Source organism: Sceloporus undulatus, chromosome 3 (genome assembly GCF_019175285.1).
Source record: "Sceloporus undulatus isolate JIND9_A2432 ecotype Alabama chromosome 3, SceUnd_v1.1, whole genome shotgun sequence".
In the NCBI taxonomy this organism is placed as follows: Eukaryota; Metazoa; Chordata; class Lepidosauria; order Squamata; family Phrynosomatidae; genus Sceloporus; species Sceloporus undulatus.
The window spans coordinates 270,906,757-270,924,256 of record NC_056524.1 but is presented as its reverse complement, the minus strand read 5'-3'; the positions used below and the strand labels follow the sequence as shown (position 1 = coordinate 270,924,256).

Genomic DNA, 17,500 nt, shown 5'->3' with positions numbered 1-17,500 from the left:
AAAAGGCTGTCTGGAGTCTAAATTTGTCTGTGAACTCAGAAACCGCTGTACCAATTTCCAGAATTAGTGATTAAGGTGTACACATTAACATGTACAGAGGTATCAAACTAACCAGTACGGATCTGAAAAATGATTTCTGGGAATGGGCTTTGCTTAGTAAGAAAGTTCAGCAAATACTAAAGATGAATCTTGCAGGCAACTTTTTAATAATACATTGGGTTCTTGTTATCCACTGGGGTTTGGTTCCAGGACCCCCATGAACACCAAAATCCATGGATGCTCAAGTCCAATAAATCAAGGTTTGCTTTTTGGAATTTATCATTTTAAAAAATATTTTCAAGCTTTGGGTGTGTGGATCCATAAATAAATACTCTGTGGACACAGAGGGCCAACTGTATTACTGTCTGTTACTTGCAAGCAAGTAATGTGAAATGGAGGAAGAAAAAGGTTTATAATTATAAAAGGGAAAAAATGAGGACATACACACATTTAGAAGCATATTAAAACTAGAGCAAGAGACTAAACCACAGAAGAGTCTACTCCCATTGATCTTGCTACTCATTACTTTAATTAGGGCATTGTAAATTCATTACTCCTCCTGTAAGTCTAATAAGGTTTTGCCATATTTGTGCTCATGACAAACCTGCTGAAAATACTACATTTGACCCAGCATCTAGAATTCTTTGGGGACTGAGCTGTTATCTTGCAGATGAGAATCAAATTTAATACCAACCAATATTTTGAAAAGCTATTTTATATAAATTGGTTTTTAAAAATATATTTTATATCATTTTCATGAATTTTTTTTTTACATGCTGCATGTCACCTTGGGGAGACTACAGTCTTGAAAAGCAGCTTTGAAACTGACTAAAATAATATAAATACATATATTGTACAAAGTGAGGGAGAGGAAGGTTTAAAAAAGCATTGTGCTACACAGAAGTCAACATGAAATAGATTAAGTTTCTCTTAATTTCCTGTTGCCTTGGCGTCTTGTATTTGGGAGAAAGGCAGGACATAAATCTAATAAACTGAAGATACTGTATACCAACATGTTTGAGGGATGAGGAGAATACATCCCTTTTGCCTACTACAAAAAGACTAGCTAGGACCAATTGGCACACATCCTCTCTCTCAGAAGGAAGAGATGGTGTTTCCATTACTAGATGTTTCTGCGTAGCTGTATCTGAGACAGAAAAGCCACTCCAAATTCTACCTGGCTCTTCTCCCTCCCACAACTGCCACCTCTAGATACCATGGATTTGAAGCCATGAAAGGACACAGATTACTCCACACAGCGTGCCAGACTTCCACAGTCAGGAACCAAGGAAGCAAATAAATGTGTAACAAGAATAAAAGTTAACAAAATGAGTGGAATTTACCTCCACCATTAGTTACAACTGTGTTCCCTCTGTGTTCCTGGTATTGACTTTCTCTCCTCAGCCTCTGTTCTTTTGTAATCTCTGCCACCCGTAAAGGAAGATCTGAAAATTCATCTGTTGGCTTAATTCAAAATAAACATGATCAAGACAGACACGCTGATTCACATGGTCTTCCATCAAGTTTAAGATCTGGACTGCAGTCAGTTCCCACAAAGAGTTCCTCACTAACTACAGAAGGTTAAAGGGTATGCAGCTAAAACCAGAGTCCAAACAATATATAACTTCTCTTTAATTTTTATATTTGTTTTTGCACCCTGCTAATATTAATTTTTAAGCAAGTGAAGGCTTCATAGTTCAGACTGAATGAGTAAATACCTTTGAGTATATTAGTAAAACTCAAGGACAAAAGGAATGTTTAGAAGTGGTGGTAAATGACAGGTTCACAGTTCTAAAGCAGGTTGAACAGAAAGAAAAGCTCTAGCGCAAATAAAACACACCACTCCTTTCTGTGTATTTGTATAGCTGGACAGCACTGGAGTCTCATCCAGAGTCCAGTGTGTAACTTTAAAATTCCTTACGAATAGTAATGGTTTGAATGTTGTACTATGACTCTGGAGACCAAGGTTCAACTCCCCACTTAGTCATGAAACCAAGTGACTTCCCCACTGGCAAGGTAACCTTGGGCAAGTCACATGCTCCCAGCCTCAGAGGAAGGGAAGGCAAACCTCCTCTGTACAAATTGTGCCAAGAAAACCCCATGAAAGGGTCACTTTAGGGTTGCCATAAGTTGGAAATGACACAGCAACTACTTTAATGCACCATAATATTTTGTATTTTAATATGATATTACTAGACATGCACTTGTACTGTCAGAGTCTATAAGATTATTCTTGATTTATTATGCTGGTTTATTAATTTATTAAGACCACTGACTAGGTCCTTTTTAAAATCTCCAAGTAAGAGAAAAAATATACAAGATATTTAACTTATTCTTAAAATTCTGTGAAGCACTGAATCTGAGCAATTCAAATTTACTGAAAGAAATCAACTGAACAATCCGCAAAAAGACAACTATGACCCATTTGTTTCTGAAACTTCCTTTAATGCCTACCACAACTTCATTTCAAATTAAATCTTTTCTCCCCTTATACGTTTAGTGTTGTAAAATAAGAAACAGCACAAATTATGCTATTTACATGTCCCTCCCCGACCCTGTTTTGTTAGTTTCTTTTCAATCTGAGATTTGAAAAAGACATGCTGGCTTCAGTCTTAGGCGGCTTTAAAATAAGTGTTTCAAGATTACAGCCCTCTGAGTTTTAGCATTTAAGCTTTCTACTGCTGCTGTGCCTTGTTTTCTTTCCCTTTCATATAATTATCCTCTAAACAAAAGCAAACCAAGTACACTTACTTCATTTCCTGACCACCTTTTGTCTCCGCTGTCCACACTATTGAAGCCAGAATCCAGTGCTCCATATGGTCGGCTGGAATATAGTTCCTCCTGGCTGTCAGGCACATGAAGTTTTAGTTATTTCACTACCAAAGTTACAGAGAAATTCTTTGGGAAAGATTAGATACCCGACACCACCAGGAGACATATTCAACTTGTTAGTCATAGAGCATTTTCCATGCATAATGGGATCCTGCTAAAGGGGCCCTATTCTTCCAGGCTAAGAAATGTTCCTTTCTGCTAGCCAACTGTTTGGAACCTCTATGTAGTAGTTGCCTTGATCTCCAAAGCATTCACTCACACCAAAGCTTCAAGCCCCGAGAACCTTACAGGAAACCACCTCAAGAAATATACCTTATCAACAAACCAAGATCCCCCAGTCATTGGGATATTCAAATAATAAAGTGGGATAATATTATTATATTGCTATATTTTTGCTACTCTCCTTCTATCACACTTTCTTTCATTCTCGCCCATCTTAAAAAGTGACTACCATATATACATGTGTACAAGTCAACCTCATGTATAAGTCTAGGGAAGATTTCAGAGTCAAAATCATGGATTTTGATTTGACCTGTGGATAAAACGAGGGTAAAACTTAGGGGCCTATAAGGAAGGATGGAAAGGGGGAAATACCACTTCCATCCCTCCTTCTCTGGACCTCTCCCAACCACCTAAGATTGACACCCAAGTGCTGGAGGAGAGGTTTTAACATCATAATAATAAATAATAAAACTTTTATTTCTACCCCTCTTTTTGTAAAAACAATCAAAGGGGCTAACATCAGATTGAGAAGGAAAGCAAGTGGTGTTAAATGGAGGTTTTCTTCCATGGGAAGAGAAGCCTTGCAAATCAGACTGGGAGAGAAAAACACAGTGGCTTGAGGCACCAAGAGCAGGGCATCAGCCTTGCTTGTTTTAGGACCTTTCTAAGCAGTACTAATTACTGACCTGTATATAAATCAACCCAGGATTTTAGGGTCAATTTTGGGGCATAAATTTCTTGACTGAAATAAGATAACCACAGTTTTGTAAGGCCAGAGAACTCAAGTGTTTTGGAAATTCACAAGGTTCCCTAAAATGGGTATTAGTTGGACTTTAAATCCTCTTAACTCCAAATGTATATGATGCAAGCAATCAGATTTTTTAATCAGTTAAAACTTTTAACCTCCCTGTCAACCAAAACGCTAAAAGTAGCTTGTAAAAATCTGGAACATGCTTACACACAACATGGAAAGCAATGCTAAAATCACTTCAGTGTTCTGCATTAAGACCCTATAAAAGTAATCAAACGTATTTCAAACCAGTCCCCAAGGAGCCTGGACATAGCTTTCATTCATTAAAACTAGTCATTTTACTGCCATCACAAGACACGATATGCACATTTTTAGGAGATGAGTGAGAAGATACAGAGAAGAGTGTATGTATGCAGCAGTCTCTCTACTACTCTACATATAAAGAAGTGACTAGACAGTTCAATACCACAAGTATCTCAGACACTGTATTTGGAAACCACCACAGACAGCAACAACATAAAAAGAGACTCATCTGACCCACTACAAATGGTCATTTAACAAAGGATTGGCTGTCTAACTGGCCCTTGATGCCCCAGGGAGTTCTGCAGCGAGACAGCAACAATGGGCAAGGAGGAAGTACAGCCAACGCTGCAGCCAGGCATTGCTAATGGCAGGTCATTCCGTGGCTGGTTGTCACTTTCTTTGAAAAACTGAGAAGCCCTCCTCCTTGGAAAATAAATTTGCAATTAGTATTACTCATAAGGCACCATGTTTACACACAACAGAAGGCTTTACTATGAAGCACTGCTGTCTAAACAGGGCAGCTCTCAAAAAGATTATTTACAGAGTGAGTAGCAAATATTAGTACTGCTATAGCATGATCTATTTCAAGTCAGATGACATGAAATAAACCATATTTCTATTTATTATTATTTTTTTAAACATGGTCCACCTTGGTTCTCTTCTGCTTGTATGAGTAGTATTAGGGTATTCTACTCTGAAGTGGTGCCACTGACAACAGAGTTCAGCGTGTGCAACTGTAATCAGTTTGTTACACTGTACCTGTTTGTAACCACACAAACAGGTACAGCCTAACCCCAGTATCTGCAGGGGATCCATTACCATGGTTGTTGCAGATAAATGTAAACCACAGTGAACAGCGAACGCTATTTTCCAGTAGATGCTGACCACAGAGTTGCGCTCGAGGACCTCCAGATGCCTAGGGAGACCTTGCTTTCCCCAGATGCTGGTAAGTAAAACTACTGATCCTGCTGATATGGGGTGTGTGTGTGTGTGTGTGTGTGTGTGTGAGATTGTGTTCATGAATTTCACCATGTAAAAGCTGAAGGACACAGAGTTCCCCATTCTGAGAATCTCCACCTGTATTTGTATTTTAAAAACAGCCATTGCCAAATACAGTAGCTGTGAGGGCAAGTCTGAAAGCAAGGCAGCAATGTCTGGTAAAGCCTCTAAAGCTGAAAATGTCTAATCTCTATAATGTCCAGGAAGTAATCTGAACAGGGTTTCTTTAGTAGTTACATGGTAGTTCTTTCTAAAGAATTCACCATCTTTTCCCATGACTACCAAAAGAATGACCTATACAAATAAATGTAAGTAAATTTGCTCAGTTCACTTGATCTCTATGTTGCTACAGTGATCCCTCACATTCGCTGGGGTTAGAGACACAAGAGCCCTGTGAAAGTGAAAAAAATGCAAATAAAAACCCCACTATTTTTTACCTGAGGGGGAAAAAAACCCTCTCTGGGCATTTGTTAAGTCTTCCAGTGCTGCCAGATGTTGCCCATAGAATTGCACTGGAGGGCCTACTCTCTCTAGGAATCTCTAGACCCTCCGGTGTGATTTTTGTAGACAGTGCCCACAAAGTTGAGCTGGAGGAGCTAGAGATTTCTAGTCAAATCTGTGAATAATGAAATCCACAGAAGTCAAAGCTGCAAATGTGGAGGGCTGACTGTATTTCATTACAGGTGGGTGTAGTTCTTCATGTGCTGACTAGGACATAGGGCATTTTAATGATTTTAAATGCTAACTTGCACAAATCTACTCCTGCCTCGTTTAATCGTTACAAGATACTGGAAATGTTTTTTTAATCAATTTTTATTGTTTAAATAATAATAATAATAATAATAATAATAATAATAATAATAATAATTGTATCCCACCCCATAACTTGTTCACCAGTTATGGAGATTATTATAAGGACAAGATGTAAATTTAATTACAGTACATAAAAGTGGGAACCTGGAAGGAATTGACATTATAAGAAATGATGAGAGCACAGGATGCCTTTTCATCTGTTCTTGTGGCTTTAAGATTTGCTTTTATGCTCAGTTTTGTGGGTGAACTCATATGTCACAATGAAACAGAATCCTAAAGAATCCTGGCTTGCTGTGAATGAACCAGGAGGAGGAAACACACTGGTTAAGTGTTGCAGCTGCTGCAAAGTGGCGTAGCTAAACAAACCACAGTCCTTTCATTCATGGTTTGTTCAGGGGGATGTCTGAACCCAACTGGAGATGGAACTCTTACCCTGTTCCCATCCTAACAAGTCAAAGCACTGTCTTATTTTGGGTTCAGATATCATACTAAGCCAGGAATGGGCAACAGTTGTGGGTCAGCAGGTCTCTGCACAATGGAAGGAGGTCTACATACTGAATATTAAAAGAAAAAGTGTGTGTGAGAGAGAAACCCATGAGAGAAATTGAAAATGGGCTGAGCCATGCTGTCTTCTTCTCTGTCTAGCATACCAATCAGATCTCTGATATTTTCAGCAAGAGAAGGAAGGAGAAAGAGAAAGCATAGAATCCTTGTATATTCCATTCACCACCAGGAAATACAATCTTCCCCAAAATCGATTAGAGATTTTTTTTCAGGAGCCCAATTTAGCTGTTACAATGAAAGCAGCCTTCCTGAACATTGCTATGTACCAAGATTAAAGACATTTTGCCTGTTGAGGAGTGTGTGTATTGAGACTGCCCTCTGTTGCAGTGTGTCTGCAATCTGGGCAGGGAGGAGAAAGCAAGCAAGCAGGTGGGAAAACGTATTGGCCAAAAATGATTATTGCAAAAATGATTTCATAGAATCACAGAATTGTAGAGTTGGAAGAGACCACAAGGGCCATCCAAGCCAACCCCATTCTGCCATGCAGGAACTCTCAATCAAAGAATCCTCATTGACAGACGGCCATCCAGCCTCTGTTTAAAGACCTCTAAAGAAGGAGACTCCACTACACTCTGAGGGAGTGTGTTCCACTATCGAACAGCCCTTACTGTCAGGAAGTTCCTCCTAATGTTGAGCTGGAATCTCTTTTCCTGCAGTTTGCATCCATTGTTCCAGGTCCTAATCTCTGGAGCAGCAGAAAACAACCTTGCTCCCTCCTCAATATGACATCCCTTCAAATATTTAAACAGGGCTATCATATCACCTCTTAACCTTCTCTTCTCCAGGCTAAACATCCCCAGCTCCCTAAGTTGTTCCTCAGACGGCTTCGTTTCCAGACCCTTCTCCTTAACTGTCATCTTGGCCTCAGAGGGAGCGATCAGGCAGACCCAGCAACATTGGGGACTGCCTGAAGGAATTTTGTATTGTATTACAATTTTTACTGTACACCGCTATGATCATTGCGGAATAGCGGTCTATAAATAAAACATATTATTATTATTATTATTATTATTATTATTATTATTATTACCACCATTTTAGTCGCCCTCCTTTGGACACACTCCAGTTTCTCAATGTCCTTTTTGAATTGTGGTGCCCAGAACTGGACACAGTATTCCAGGTGGGGCCTGACCAAAACAGAATATAGTGGCACTATTACTTCCCTTGGTCTAGAGACTATATTTCTATTGATGCGGCCTAAAATCGCATTGGCCTTTTTAGCTGCCGCATCACACTGTTGACTCATGTTCAACTTGTGGTCTATTTGGACTCCCAGATCCCTTTCACACATATAAGTCTCTTGTTCAGCCAGGTGTCACTCATCCTATATCTGTTCATTACATTTTCCCACCCTAAGTGCAGTACCTTACATTTCTCTATGTTGAATTTCATTTTGTTAGTTTTGGCCCAGCATTCTAGACTATTCAGGTCATTCTGAATTTTGATCCTGTCCTCTGGAGTATTAGCTATTCCTCCTAATTTGGTGTCATCTGCAAATTTGATGAGTATGCCCCCAATTTTGTCCTCCAAGTCATTTATAAAGATGTTGAATAGCACTGGCCCCAGGACAGAGCCCTGTGGGACCCCACTGGTCACTTCTCTCCAGGATGAAAAGGAGCCATTGTTGAGCACCACTACTTATATTCTCTCTCTCTCTCTCTCTCTCTCTCTCTCTCTCACACACACACACACACACACACCACCACCACCACCACCACCACCACCCACACAGGCTTTAACATAGGGAAGAATGAGACTTGAGAAAAAAGCAAAGAAAGCTCTAGAAAAATGTCTGTGTTGACCTCACAGTGAAATATGTTCTCGGATGTCAGGCCCAGACAAGGAACTCTTTGGCAAGTTCCCCTTTTTATTCACTGTGCATCACTCAGCACTACATAACAGAAACACAAACTGCACTCCTAGCACCCATCAACTTAATTTAGCAACTCATAATGTAGCTGACTGTGTAGGGATTTATGTTACTAGGCCACGCCAATAAGAGAGTATGCCAAGAATAACACCGCCTGCTGATGGGAAATGAGGCATTTACACCTGTGGTTAGACCAGTCATTATATAATCCTGTACAAAAGATTAAAAACACAGAGTAACATTAACTAGTGATTCCCCACACACTATAACCAACACCAACAAATAAAAACAAACCCAAAACCCATTAATGATTTAATACAGAAAGCAAAGAACTAAAATTTCTCCAAATGCTCTCAAAAACAGTGGATATCAAATCTATGCACACTCACCAAGACCCAAAGCCAATTGGCCGTCTGTCATAATCTGGAAGATCTGGTGCTACCTTGCATGCTTCCATATTCAGATACTTAAATATGTGGACTTTTCCTTTTATGCATATCTACAAGAGAAACAGTAAAATATCAAGGAAGTTTAAAAGCAAAAAAGGAATAGTTTGTATCAGCTGTGTCTCCAAATCACCATCATGTATTAGATAATGATAATTTTGATTAATATAATTATATTTTAATAATGAGAACCAGTGTAATACAATGGTTTAAGTGTTGGACTACGGCTTAGGGACGCTAGGGTTGCATCTGCACTGCACAAATAATGCAGTTTAACATTGCCTTAACTGCCATGGCTCCATCCTATTGAATCCTAGGATTTATAGTTTGTTGTGGCACTTGAGCTCTCTACCAGAGAAAGCTAAAAGTCTCACCAAACTACAAATCCCAGAATTCCATAGCATTGAGCCATGTCAGTTAAAGTGGTGACAAGCTGCATTATTTTTGCACTGCAACAGCAGCCCACAGGATTCAAATCCCCACTGAGCCACAAAAGTCCACTGGACATCTTTGGGCAAATAACATGCTCTCAGCCTGAGAGGAAGGCAATGACAAGCCTCCTCTGAACACATCTCACCAAGAGAACAGGTCAGAGCCCCAATTGTGGGGGGGGGGGGGGGGGAATCAGATGTAAATAAATCTCCTCTTCCTCCTCCTCCTCATTATCATCAAGTAACCAACCAGTCCACTAATAAAAACATTAAAATAATCAGTAAACTAAGTGACCATAGGAGGAGGAGGAGGAGATTGTTGTTGTTGCTACTATTAATAATAATTTCTGGAGTACCACAGCTAGGCTGCTGAGTTCTTCAAAGAAAGTGTTATAAATGAATATATTTTCTGCTTATTTTAAAAACTAATATTTATATTCCACCTTTTTATAATCAAAGAACATCAAAAGGGCTAGTGCAATTAAAAATTGCATAACAGAAATACAATTTCTACAGTAAAATCACAAGCCTAATAAGTTAACTGGTTTCACTGTCTCCATTTCAGATGACTGCAGCACTAGGAAGGAATTATCAGTCTAACACAATGAAATGAGGATGCAGAGGAGTAGCAGCAAACAAATATCCCTCTAGGGATAAACATTCTCTGTATGAGTTCCCATAGTTCTTGTAATCACAAAGATAGTGCCTGATTCAGCTGCCTTCGCTGCGAAAGCTAAAACCATTAGCTGCCCGAAGCTGTTAAACTGTTCTTGTTCAGGACTCTGAGATGTCCTCTGTGAGCTGAGGAGCTGCTATACTGCTTCCAGAGATAACACAACACACTTTTTAAAGAAAGTATTCTGGAGAGCCCTTGCTCCTGAGATCCACATCCATCATTATTGTGGATTTTTTTTCTTTACAGTCTAATTTGTTATGAAAGGATTTTAGTGAACCTTATTTTTTTAATACTTCACCTTCTTTACTGTGATGTGCCTTGAGTGAAGGGGAATAATTTTAAATAAATAAATAATGACAGGCAATTCCAACTTATGGCAACTATGACAGAGTTTTCTTAGCAAGATTTCTCCAGAGTGTGTTTGTTTTTGCCTTCCTCTGAGGCTGAGAGACTGTAACATGCCTAAGGCCACACAGTGGGTTTTCATGGCTGAGTCAACCCCCAGAGTCATAGTCCAAAGTTCAAGCCACTACACTACAACCACTGCATTACACCACTGTGTCATCCCGGCACAATAAAACCAAAACAGTCACCCCTTCAAGTCCGCGCACTTGAGATCTGTGAACTTGGAAATCCATGGAGGGGCAACTGCCATTAACGGCAATGGGGAGCGCATCCATGGCGCACCCCCCACATGTACGCACCCCATTCAAGCCTATGAGGCTTGAATACACGCAATATTTGTAACTCGCGGGGGGGGGGGTCTGAAATAGTAACAACAATAATAATAACAACAACAACGATGATGATGATGTCAACATTTCCACTATGCTAAATTCTGTGCTATGACACTGTTCACTTTTAACTGATACACTACCAGGAATGCAGGGTAGAGTTCATATGTAAACATTTATCACCTATCCAAGAAGGAAGATTTTGAGAGGAAGGCCTGCCTAGTGCTTTTTTAAAATCTTTCTGTTATGATAGCAGTGGATTGCACTGTTTTCACTGCATAACTTATCCATGTACAGATAGAGCTGTTAAGAATCACTCACAGAAAAACCAAATCCAAAAGCGCATCACAATATTTAAATGTCCCCATTCCTTAAATAGTATCAGTATGACTAGCTCCCTAAGCAATTTGCCTGCAAAGAGCACATTCAAATTATAATAATTATGAAATAAATATCATAATAATTAGAAAGTGTAAATTAAGCTAAAAAGTAAATGCAAATTTTTCCTACATCAGACTTCTTCTACATATAAAGAGAAACTGTACTCAGGTCCAGTTTAGTGTTGTAACCATCTTCTTATACATTTAATTATTACATTACCTGTGCAGGGGGTGACTGGAGTGGGTTATTATCTAGAGTGATTGTCTGTAAGTGCCTGAGGTTCCGGTAACAAACTGGGATTGTTGTGATTTTATTGCAGGAGAAATCTAAGCGAATCAAAGGCAGCTCAGCCAGCTCTGCAGAGGTACACACAGGTTAAAAAAAATGTTTTACTCAGTCAATCCACTGTAAAAGAAACACAGCATTTGCATGTAACATCAAGTATCTAAAAAATAAAAGCAGTCACACATTTCTCTCCCACAATTCTTACCTTCAGGTAAATGTACCAAGTGATTTCTCCGGAGGTTCAAGTCCCGCAGAGAATCCAGATTGCCAATCTGTGATGGAACTGTCTGTATTTCGTTACAACTCACATCCTGGGAAACAGAGAACAGGAAGGATCAGTTGCTTTAATAAATTTAGCTTGTTTATTGTAGTGTGTCTTTGTACGAAAACACCATTTTAGCAGCTCAGAGTCTTGGCCTATAAAGCATCGAGGCAGGCACATTCCCTGCTTTGAAGAAGTCCAGATGGATGGACTCAGTCAGGGAGGTCACAGGCCTGAATCTGCAAGACCTAAGCAGAGCAGTGGAGGATGGGGTGGGTGGGGGCTTGGAGATGTCTCATACACATGGTGGCCATGAGTTGGGGCCGACTTGAAAGCAGATAATAACAACAACAATAGCATTCTATAATGTCCCAGTTCAGTCTTCAGTTCACAGGAGTGCAGGGAGCAGAGTTAGGTGAAGCCTCATCCTGAGATTCTGAGATACTGTTGCTGTCAGTCAAAGTAGACAGCACTGGACTAGAAGGAAATGTGGTTTAACTCAGCATAAGGTTTGAATCCCTGCTCGGACATGGAAACCCACTGGGTGACCTTAGATATGTCACAGTTACACACTCTCAGCCTCAGAGGAAAGCCATGGAAAACCCTCTCTGACCAAATCTTGCCAAGAAAACCTATCAAGTTTTCTTCATGTCACCATAATTCGAAAGCGACTTGAAGACACACAATAACACCAAAACTGCTTATAAGTTCAACCTATTTAGATTGGCTACGTTACCTTTGGGACTAACTGCGCAAAAGAAGTTGTAGCATGACCTTTGGTTGATTTGTATCTGAGAAAGTAGACCAAGTCTATGAAAGCTCATGCTACAACTTCTTTTGCACAGTTAGGCCCGTTACAGATGAGCATAAAAGTATGGACTAGGTCCGTATTAGGGTTAGAAAGGGGCGTCACTTCCTGATGCCCCTAACCCCAGTACGGACCCAGTCCGTACAAAATGGCCCGTTCTACACAGGGGCCACCATTACGACGTCACGACTGCGCTACCTCTAAACGGGGCAGTGTGGTTGTGACATAGTGGGGCCGCGTGAGGGCACCTAGAGTGCCCTTTTTGTGGCCTCGGAAGGAGCTCCATTTTGGAGCTCCTTCTAGCTTTACGTTGCTGGGCGCAGCCTTTACATGGCTGCGCCCAGCGACACAGAGGAGAAAGGGGCCAAGCAGCCCCTTTCACCTCCTCCCCACTGCCATTGGGTGTCCTCGGGGCTTGAAGCCCCAAGGACACCCCTTTCCAGGCCACGGGGAAGCACCCTTTTGCAGCTTCCCCGCGGCCTGGAAAGCGGCAGATTGGGGCCTCGGAGGCTGCCGTTGTGGGCCAGTTACAGGCCGCCCCAAACGGGCGGTCTGTAATGCGCCTTAGTCTAAAAAGTTGCTACAACTCTGCATGCTATATATATATAGTTGCATAGAGATACGTGATAAGATGCAAGTACCTGTATTCAAGCAAGTGATATGCCTCTCAAATACAGCCCCAAAATTACCAAAAACTCCTGCAGTTCAACTGAGTTACATTATCTAGTTCTCCTAAGGAAACTGTGAGCTAGCAGTGGTAAATGGATGCACATATTCAAAACAGTAAGAAAGCAGCTACCAAAAATTGCTAATCCCCTACTGGTGACATACTTTGGAAGCAAGACAGTACAGGGCAGAAATACATATTAGGATTATACAGATACACCTTGTAATATTGTTGTATATTTTTGTAGCATTAAACCTCCAAGGTTATCCATGGCCCGGTACAGACAGGACTATTGGGCGCCCTCGTCACGTGCTAGGGGTTGGCCAAGGGCACTCCACCCACACGTGATGAGGGTGTAACAATGGCAGCGCCCTGTACAGATGGGCGCCACCATTGGTACGTGCAGGACGCTTAGCATCCGCACGTCGCGGTGCCATTATGACCCTGTGAGTGCGCCACTGGTGCACTGCAGCGTCATAATCACGCTGCAAGAAGAACCCACTTTTTGTAGGTTCTTTTTGCTCCATGGGGAAGTCCTGCGGTCTGGAGGCTGCGGATTCCCCACGGAGCAAAACTAAGCGCCGGCTGACCACCCTTTTTGGGCGGTCTGTACCAGGCTTAAAACAGTCTTTAAAATATGCCTAAAAACACAGCTTCAAATAAGCATTCCTGAAAATTCCAGTTATAAATCTGCAGTTGTTTAGTTGTTTCTTCTTCTCCAGTTATCCATTTGCAGAAAACATAAAACATTTTCATGTTTCCAGTTTCCAATCTACATCTGAAACAAAAGGGGGGATGCAGACCTGCCATTTCAACAAGGAAAAGTCTATCAACTGCATGAGTCCAGTGGTTCATCTTCAAGGCCCAGAAGATGTAATTCCCACATCCCTTCAATAAGCACATGGGATTAAATCTCTGAAGGTGCTACAAGAGTAGCCAGGTAAAGTTAATCTAAAAATTAACCTGGGATAATACATAGATGTTACTAGGACAACTTTTACATCAGGGGAGTACCCTTTGGCTCAGCTGTGAAACAACTTGTATTTTTAACCACTACCTTCATGTATCAAACAATGACATCCACCAACTGCCACTCAAAAAAAAATGCAAAGGATTCTGTCAAAAGGATGAAGTATGCATAATCAAAACTGTGTCCTGGCTCTCCTCAGTGTGTCAACATCTCATAAACTAATTGAGCATTTACTTTAGCAACTGACCATAACACTAGACTAAGACAACAAAAATCTGGCAACCATCCCAACTAATTCAAAGAGAGCTGAAGAAAGCAGTATGCCAAGCTTTAAAAGCAGTACACACCAATAACATCCAGCCTGTTGCAACTGGGTTAGAAACAGGGTTTGTGGGACACAGAGCACAGATAACCTCCAATGATATCAAGATATTTGGGGTGTAATTCTTATCTTGATTACCAAACATATGGGCAGTATTTTGCACCCTTCCCTGGCTATATGGCTTCAATCATAAAGGACATCTGTCTAGCATTAATCAGATTGGACAAAAAACTGATGCTTCATCTATAAAGGCTGAAAGAATTAAGGAATTAAATGCTGAACTAGTAATACACTTACAAGCTCCATCAGGTGTCTAAGCTGTCCGATTTCTTCAGGCAGGGAGACCAGTTTATTATTGCTTGCTATCAAAACTTTCAAGGGTAGGCTGCACAGATGAACTGGCAATGTCGAGAGCTGATTCCGGCTGTCCAGGGAGAGGGGAAAAAGTAAAAACCGTAACCGTCAAAACACAAGAGGAAATATTATCAGTTCATGTGCAGCATGAAAAAACAAACAAACTACAATCATGTCAGAGCATAAGAACACCACATCAGTTTTGGCACATGTGACTTGCACCTTGGGAAGGGGAAACATGAGAATTTGATATCCATTTTCTCTAGATGCATTTGAATTACAGATACTAAAGTATAAAGCAATGTTTTTGGTCACTCATTTTTAGATCTATTTACAGCATAAGAAACAGTGAACGGCAATATTGTAAGAATGTTTAATCCTTAGATCAGGCTGCACAGGGGTCCCAAAAGGCTGTTTTGCTGCCCCCAATGATTCTGCCAGTGCTGATTTTTTAAAAAATGAATTGCTTCCTCCATTCCTTTTCTAATCATGGAGGTAAAAAGAGACCCACGTGGGCATTTTATATTTCCTCAAGGAAAAATAGGGGGCTGCATCTACACTCTCACCTCTGTTTATGGCCCAAACAGTGGGCAAGGCTAATTTCTTTTACATTTACTCAACAAACTGGATAAATTCAGAGGAGGGTCACTAGTATTGGCAAGTGACCTGGTAGCAGATTATGAAAAGGGGCAAAACAAAGTTTGATAAAACGTGGTAGTAAACATATTACTAATACGACATTCAAGAATCTCTTGTTGAAATTTAATCTAGTGGACTCAAGGAGATTCACCAACCCAGGTGAAAAAGATTATACTTTCTATTCTTCAAGACATCTCACATACTCAAGATTGGATTACTTCTTTATATTAACACCCCTTGCTTTGGACATAATGGGAAGTGAAACTGGGCAACCAACAATTTCAGATCATTCATAATTATTCTTAGCACCCAGAGAACTAATAGAGACTGTATACTCCACCATGGAGAATACTAATTTGCTCATACATAGCAAGACTTCAACTATCAAAAAATCACTAATACAGGGGGGGAAATCCACCAACCACTGGAAATTGAAAAATTAGAAAAGTGCCACAAAAGACAAACAGAAATAAAAATTTACAAGCGACTTGTTTGCAGAACAGAACTTAAATGTTTAGAAATGAATAAAGTATCAACTTCATAAGTACTATGGATTTGGAAATAAAAATTCTAAATTGTTAGAACATAACATGCTTTTAAAAAAGAAGAAACTACAGTCAGCAATACCTCTGATAAAAACTGAAGAGGGAGATCAAATCTGGGACACAAAAAAGGTAGGAGTACATTTTAGGAAATGCTTTGAAGAAATTATATTCAAGCGATTGTACTCCTACTTCAAAAACCAGACAGTATCTCAATGGTGCATAAATTACTAAGATCACTGGCAAACATCAGAACATTTTACACTCCCTCATTCAAACTGAATAAAAGATGCAATTGATAAAATAAAATAAATAATCAAACTCCCAGGTATTGATGGTTTTGAACATTTTGTAAGAAAAATAAACATTTACTGATACAAAAGCTTCTTGATTTGTTCAATAATATTTTGGCGGCGGTGGCGGCGGGGATTCCACACTCTTAGAGAATATAAAAGTAACACTGATTTTAAAACCAGGGAAAACCCCGAAGAATCTTATAAGCTAATATCATTGATAAATCAAGATGCCAGACTATTAACCTCCATCATGGCATCTTGATGTAATAAATTCATAACTAACGACATTAATCAAACAGATTTTACACTCAGAAGACAGATGTCAGACTCCATTAGACACAAATAATACACTTCTGGAAAGCTCTATCTAACAGACCTCTCCTCTAACAAATATGTCAGGGGATGCCTACAAGGCATTTGACAGTCTTGAATGGAATGTCCTGTATGAAGTCCTACAAAAAATGGATATGGGAGAATAATTTATCTACTTCATTAAAGACTCAAACTCAAATACTCAGCACTCCAGCACCACATCTCAAATGCATTTATTTTCTTTCTATCCCCTTTCCTCACTGTCCAGCTCTCACATCCATACATGGTAATAGGGAATGCAATGGCTTGTATGATTCTAACTTTTGTGCTGAGTTGTCTATCTTTGCATTTAAGAGTCTTTTCTAATTTTTTCATAGCTGCTCTCCCCATTCTTTCTTTTTAAAAATCCTTCTTCTAATCTAAACAAAGGATGGAAGTAAATAGGCGTTTGACTTCCTGAAAACCTTGGTAGAAGTAATGTATGTGGCACCTGCTAACTTCCAGATAGTGCCATTCTATTCATTTACACTGTTTGAAGTCAAGGCAGAAGGACAGAAAAATCAACCCCAGAGCACTGTGGGAGGCTTGCAAAAAGCAAATTAATTTTTTGTGGTCAGTGTAACAGCTCTAAAAATGTAACTATCCAAGGAAAAAGATGTGACAGGTTCCTTCATGATGAAAGTTCATTGCTCAGATCCTAGAAAGTAAACTATGGCTAAAAGGAGATGCCTCCTTCAGGAACCATGTCAGACAGAAATATTTTGGCATTAATGGAAATCTGTAATACCAAAGAATCATTTCAACAACAGTGAAGCCAAACATTGATTGATCTTAGGCCTGTTACAGACTGCCAAAATAAAGCTGCTTCGGGTCTCTTTGGAGGTATGCTATTTAAATGATGCATGGGTCCTAAGAGTCTGGAGGTCGTGCCAAAGCCATACTCCATTCCTAAGCACTGGAGTGCAGCTTTGGTGCAGCTTCC

The 17,500-nt window shown here is 40.0% G+C and overlaps 2 protein-coding genes across 11 annotated transcripts in view; both read right to left on the bottom strand.

The window, feature by feature from the left end:
• Positions 1–14,796, bottom strand: part of LRCH3 (leucine rich repeats and calponin homology domain containing 3) — a 72,090-nt gene extending 57,294 nt beyond the window's left edge. For all 10 annotated transcript variants that reach the window (XM_042457387.1, XM_042457386.1, XM_042457389.1 and 7 more), the window contains exons 1-6: positions 14,673–14,796; positions 11,552–11,657; positions 11,281–11,417; positions 8,783–8,892; positions 2,791–2,884; positions 1,383–1,503 (exon numbers count right to left, since the gene is read on the bottom strand). In XM_042457387.1, coding sequence (XP_042313321.1) covers positions 1,383–1,503; positions 2,791–2,884; positions 8,783–8,892; positions 11,281–11,417; positions 11,552–11,657; positions 14,673–14,681 — 577 coding nt within the window. In that variant the 5' untranslated portion in view covers positions 14,682–14,796. The remainder of the gene's footprint in view (positions 1–1,382; positions 1,504–2,790; positions 2,885–8,782; positions 8,893–11,280; positions 11,418–11,551; positions 11,658–14,672) is intronic.
• ARMC9 (armadillo repeat containing 9) overlaps positions 1–17,500 on the bottom strand; it is a 1,183,007-nt gene that overhangs the window by 441,269 nt on the left and 724,238 nt on the right. The gene's annotated exons all lie outside the window — the stretch shown is intronic.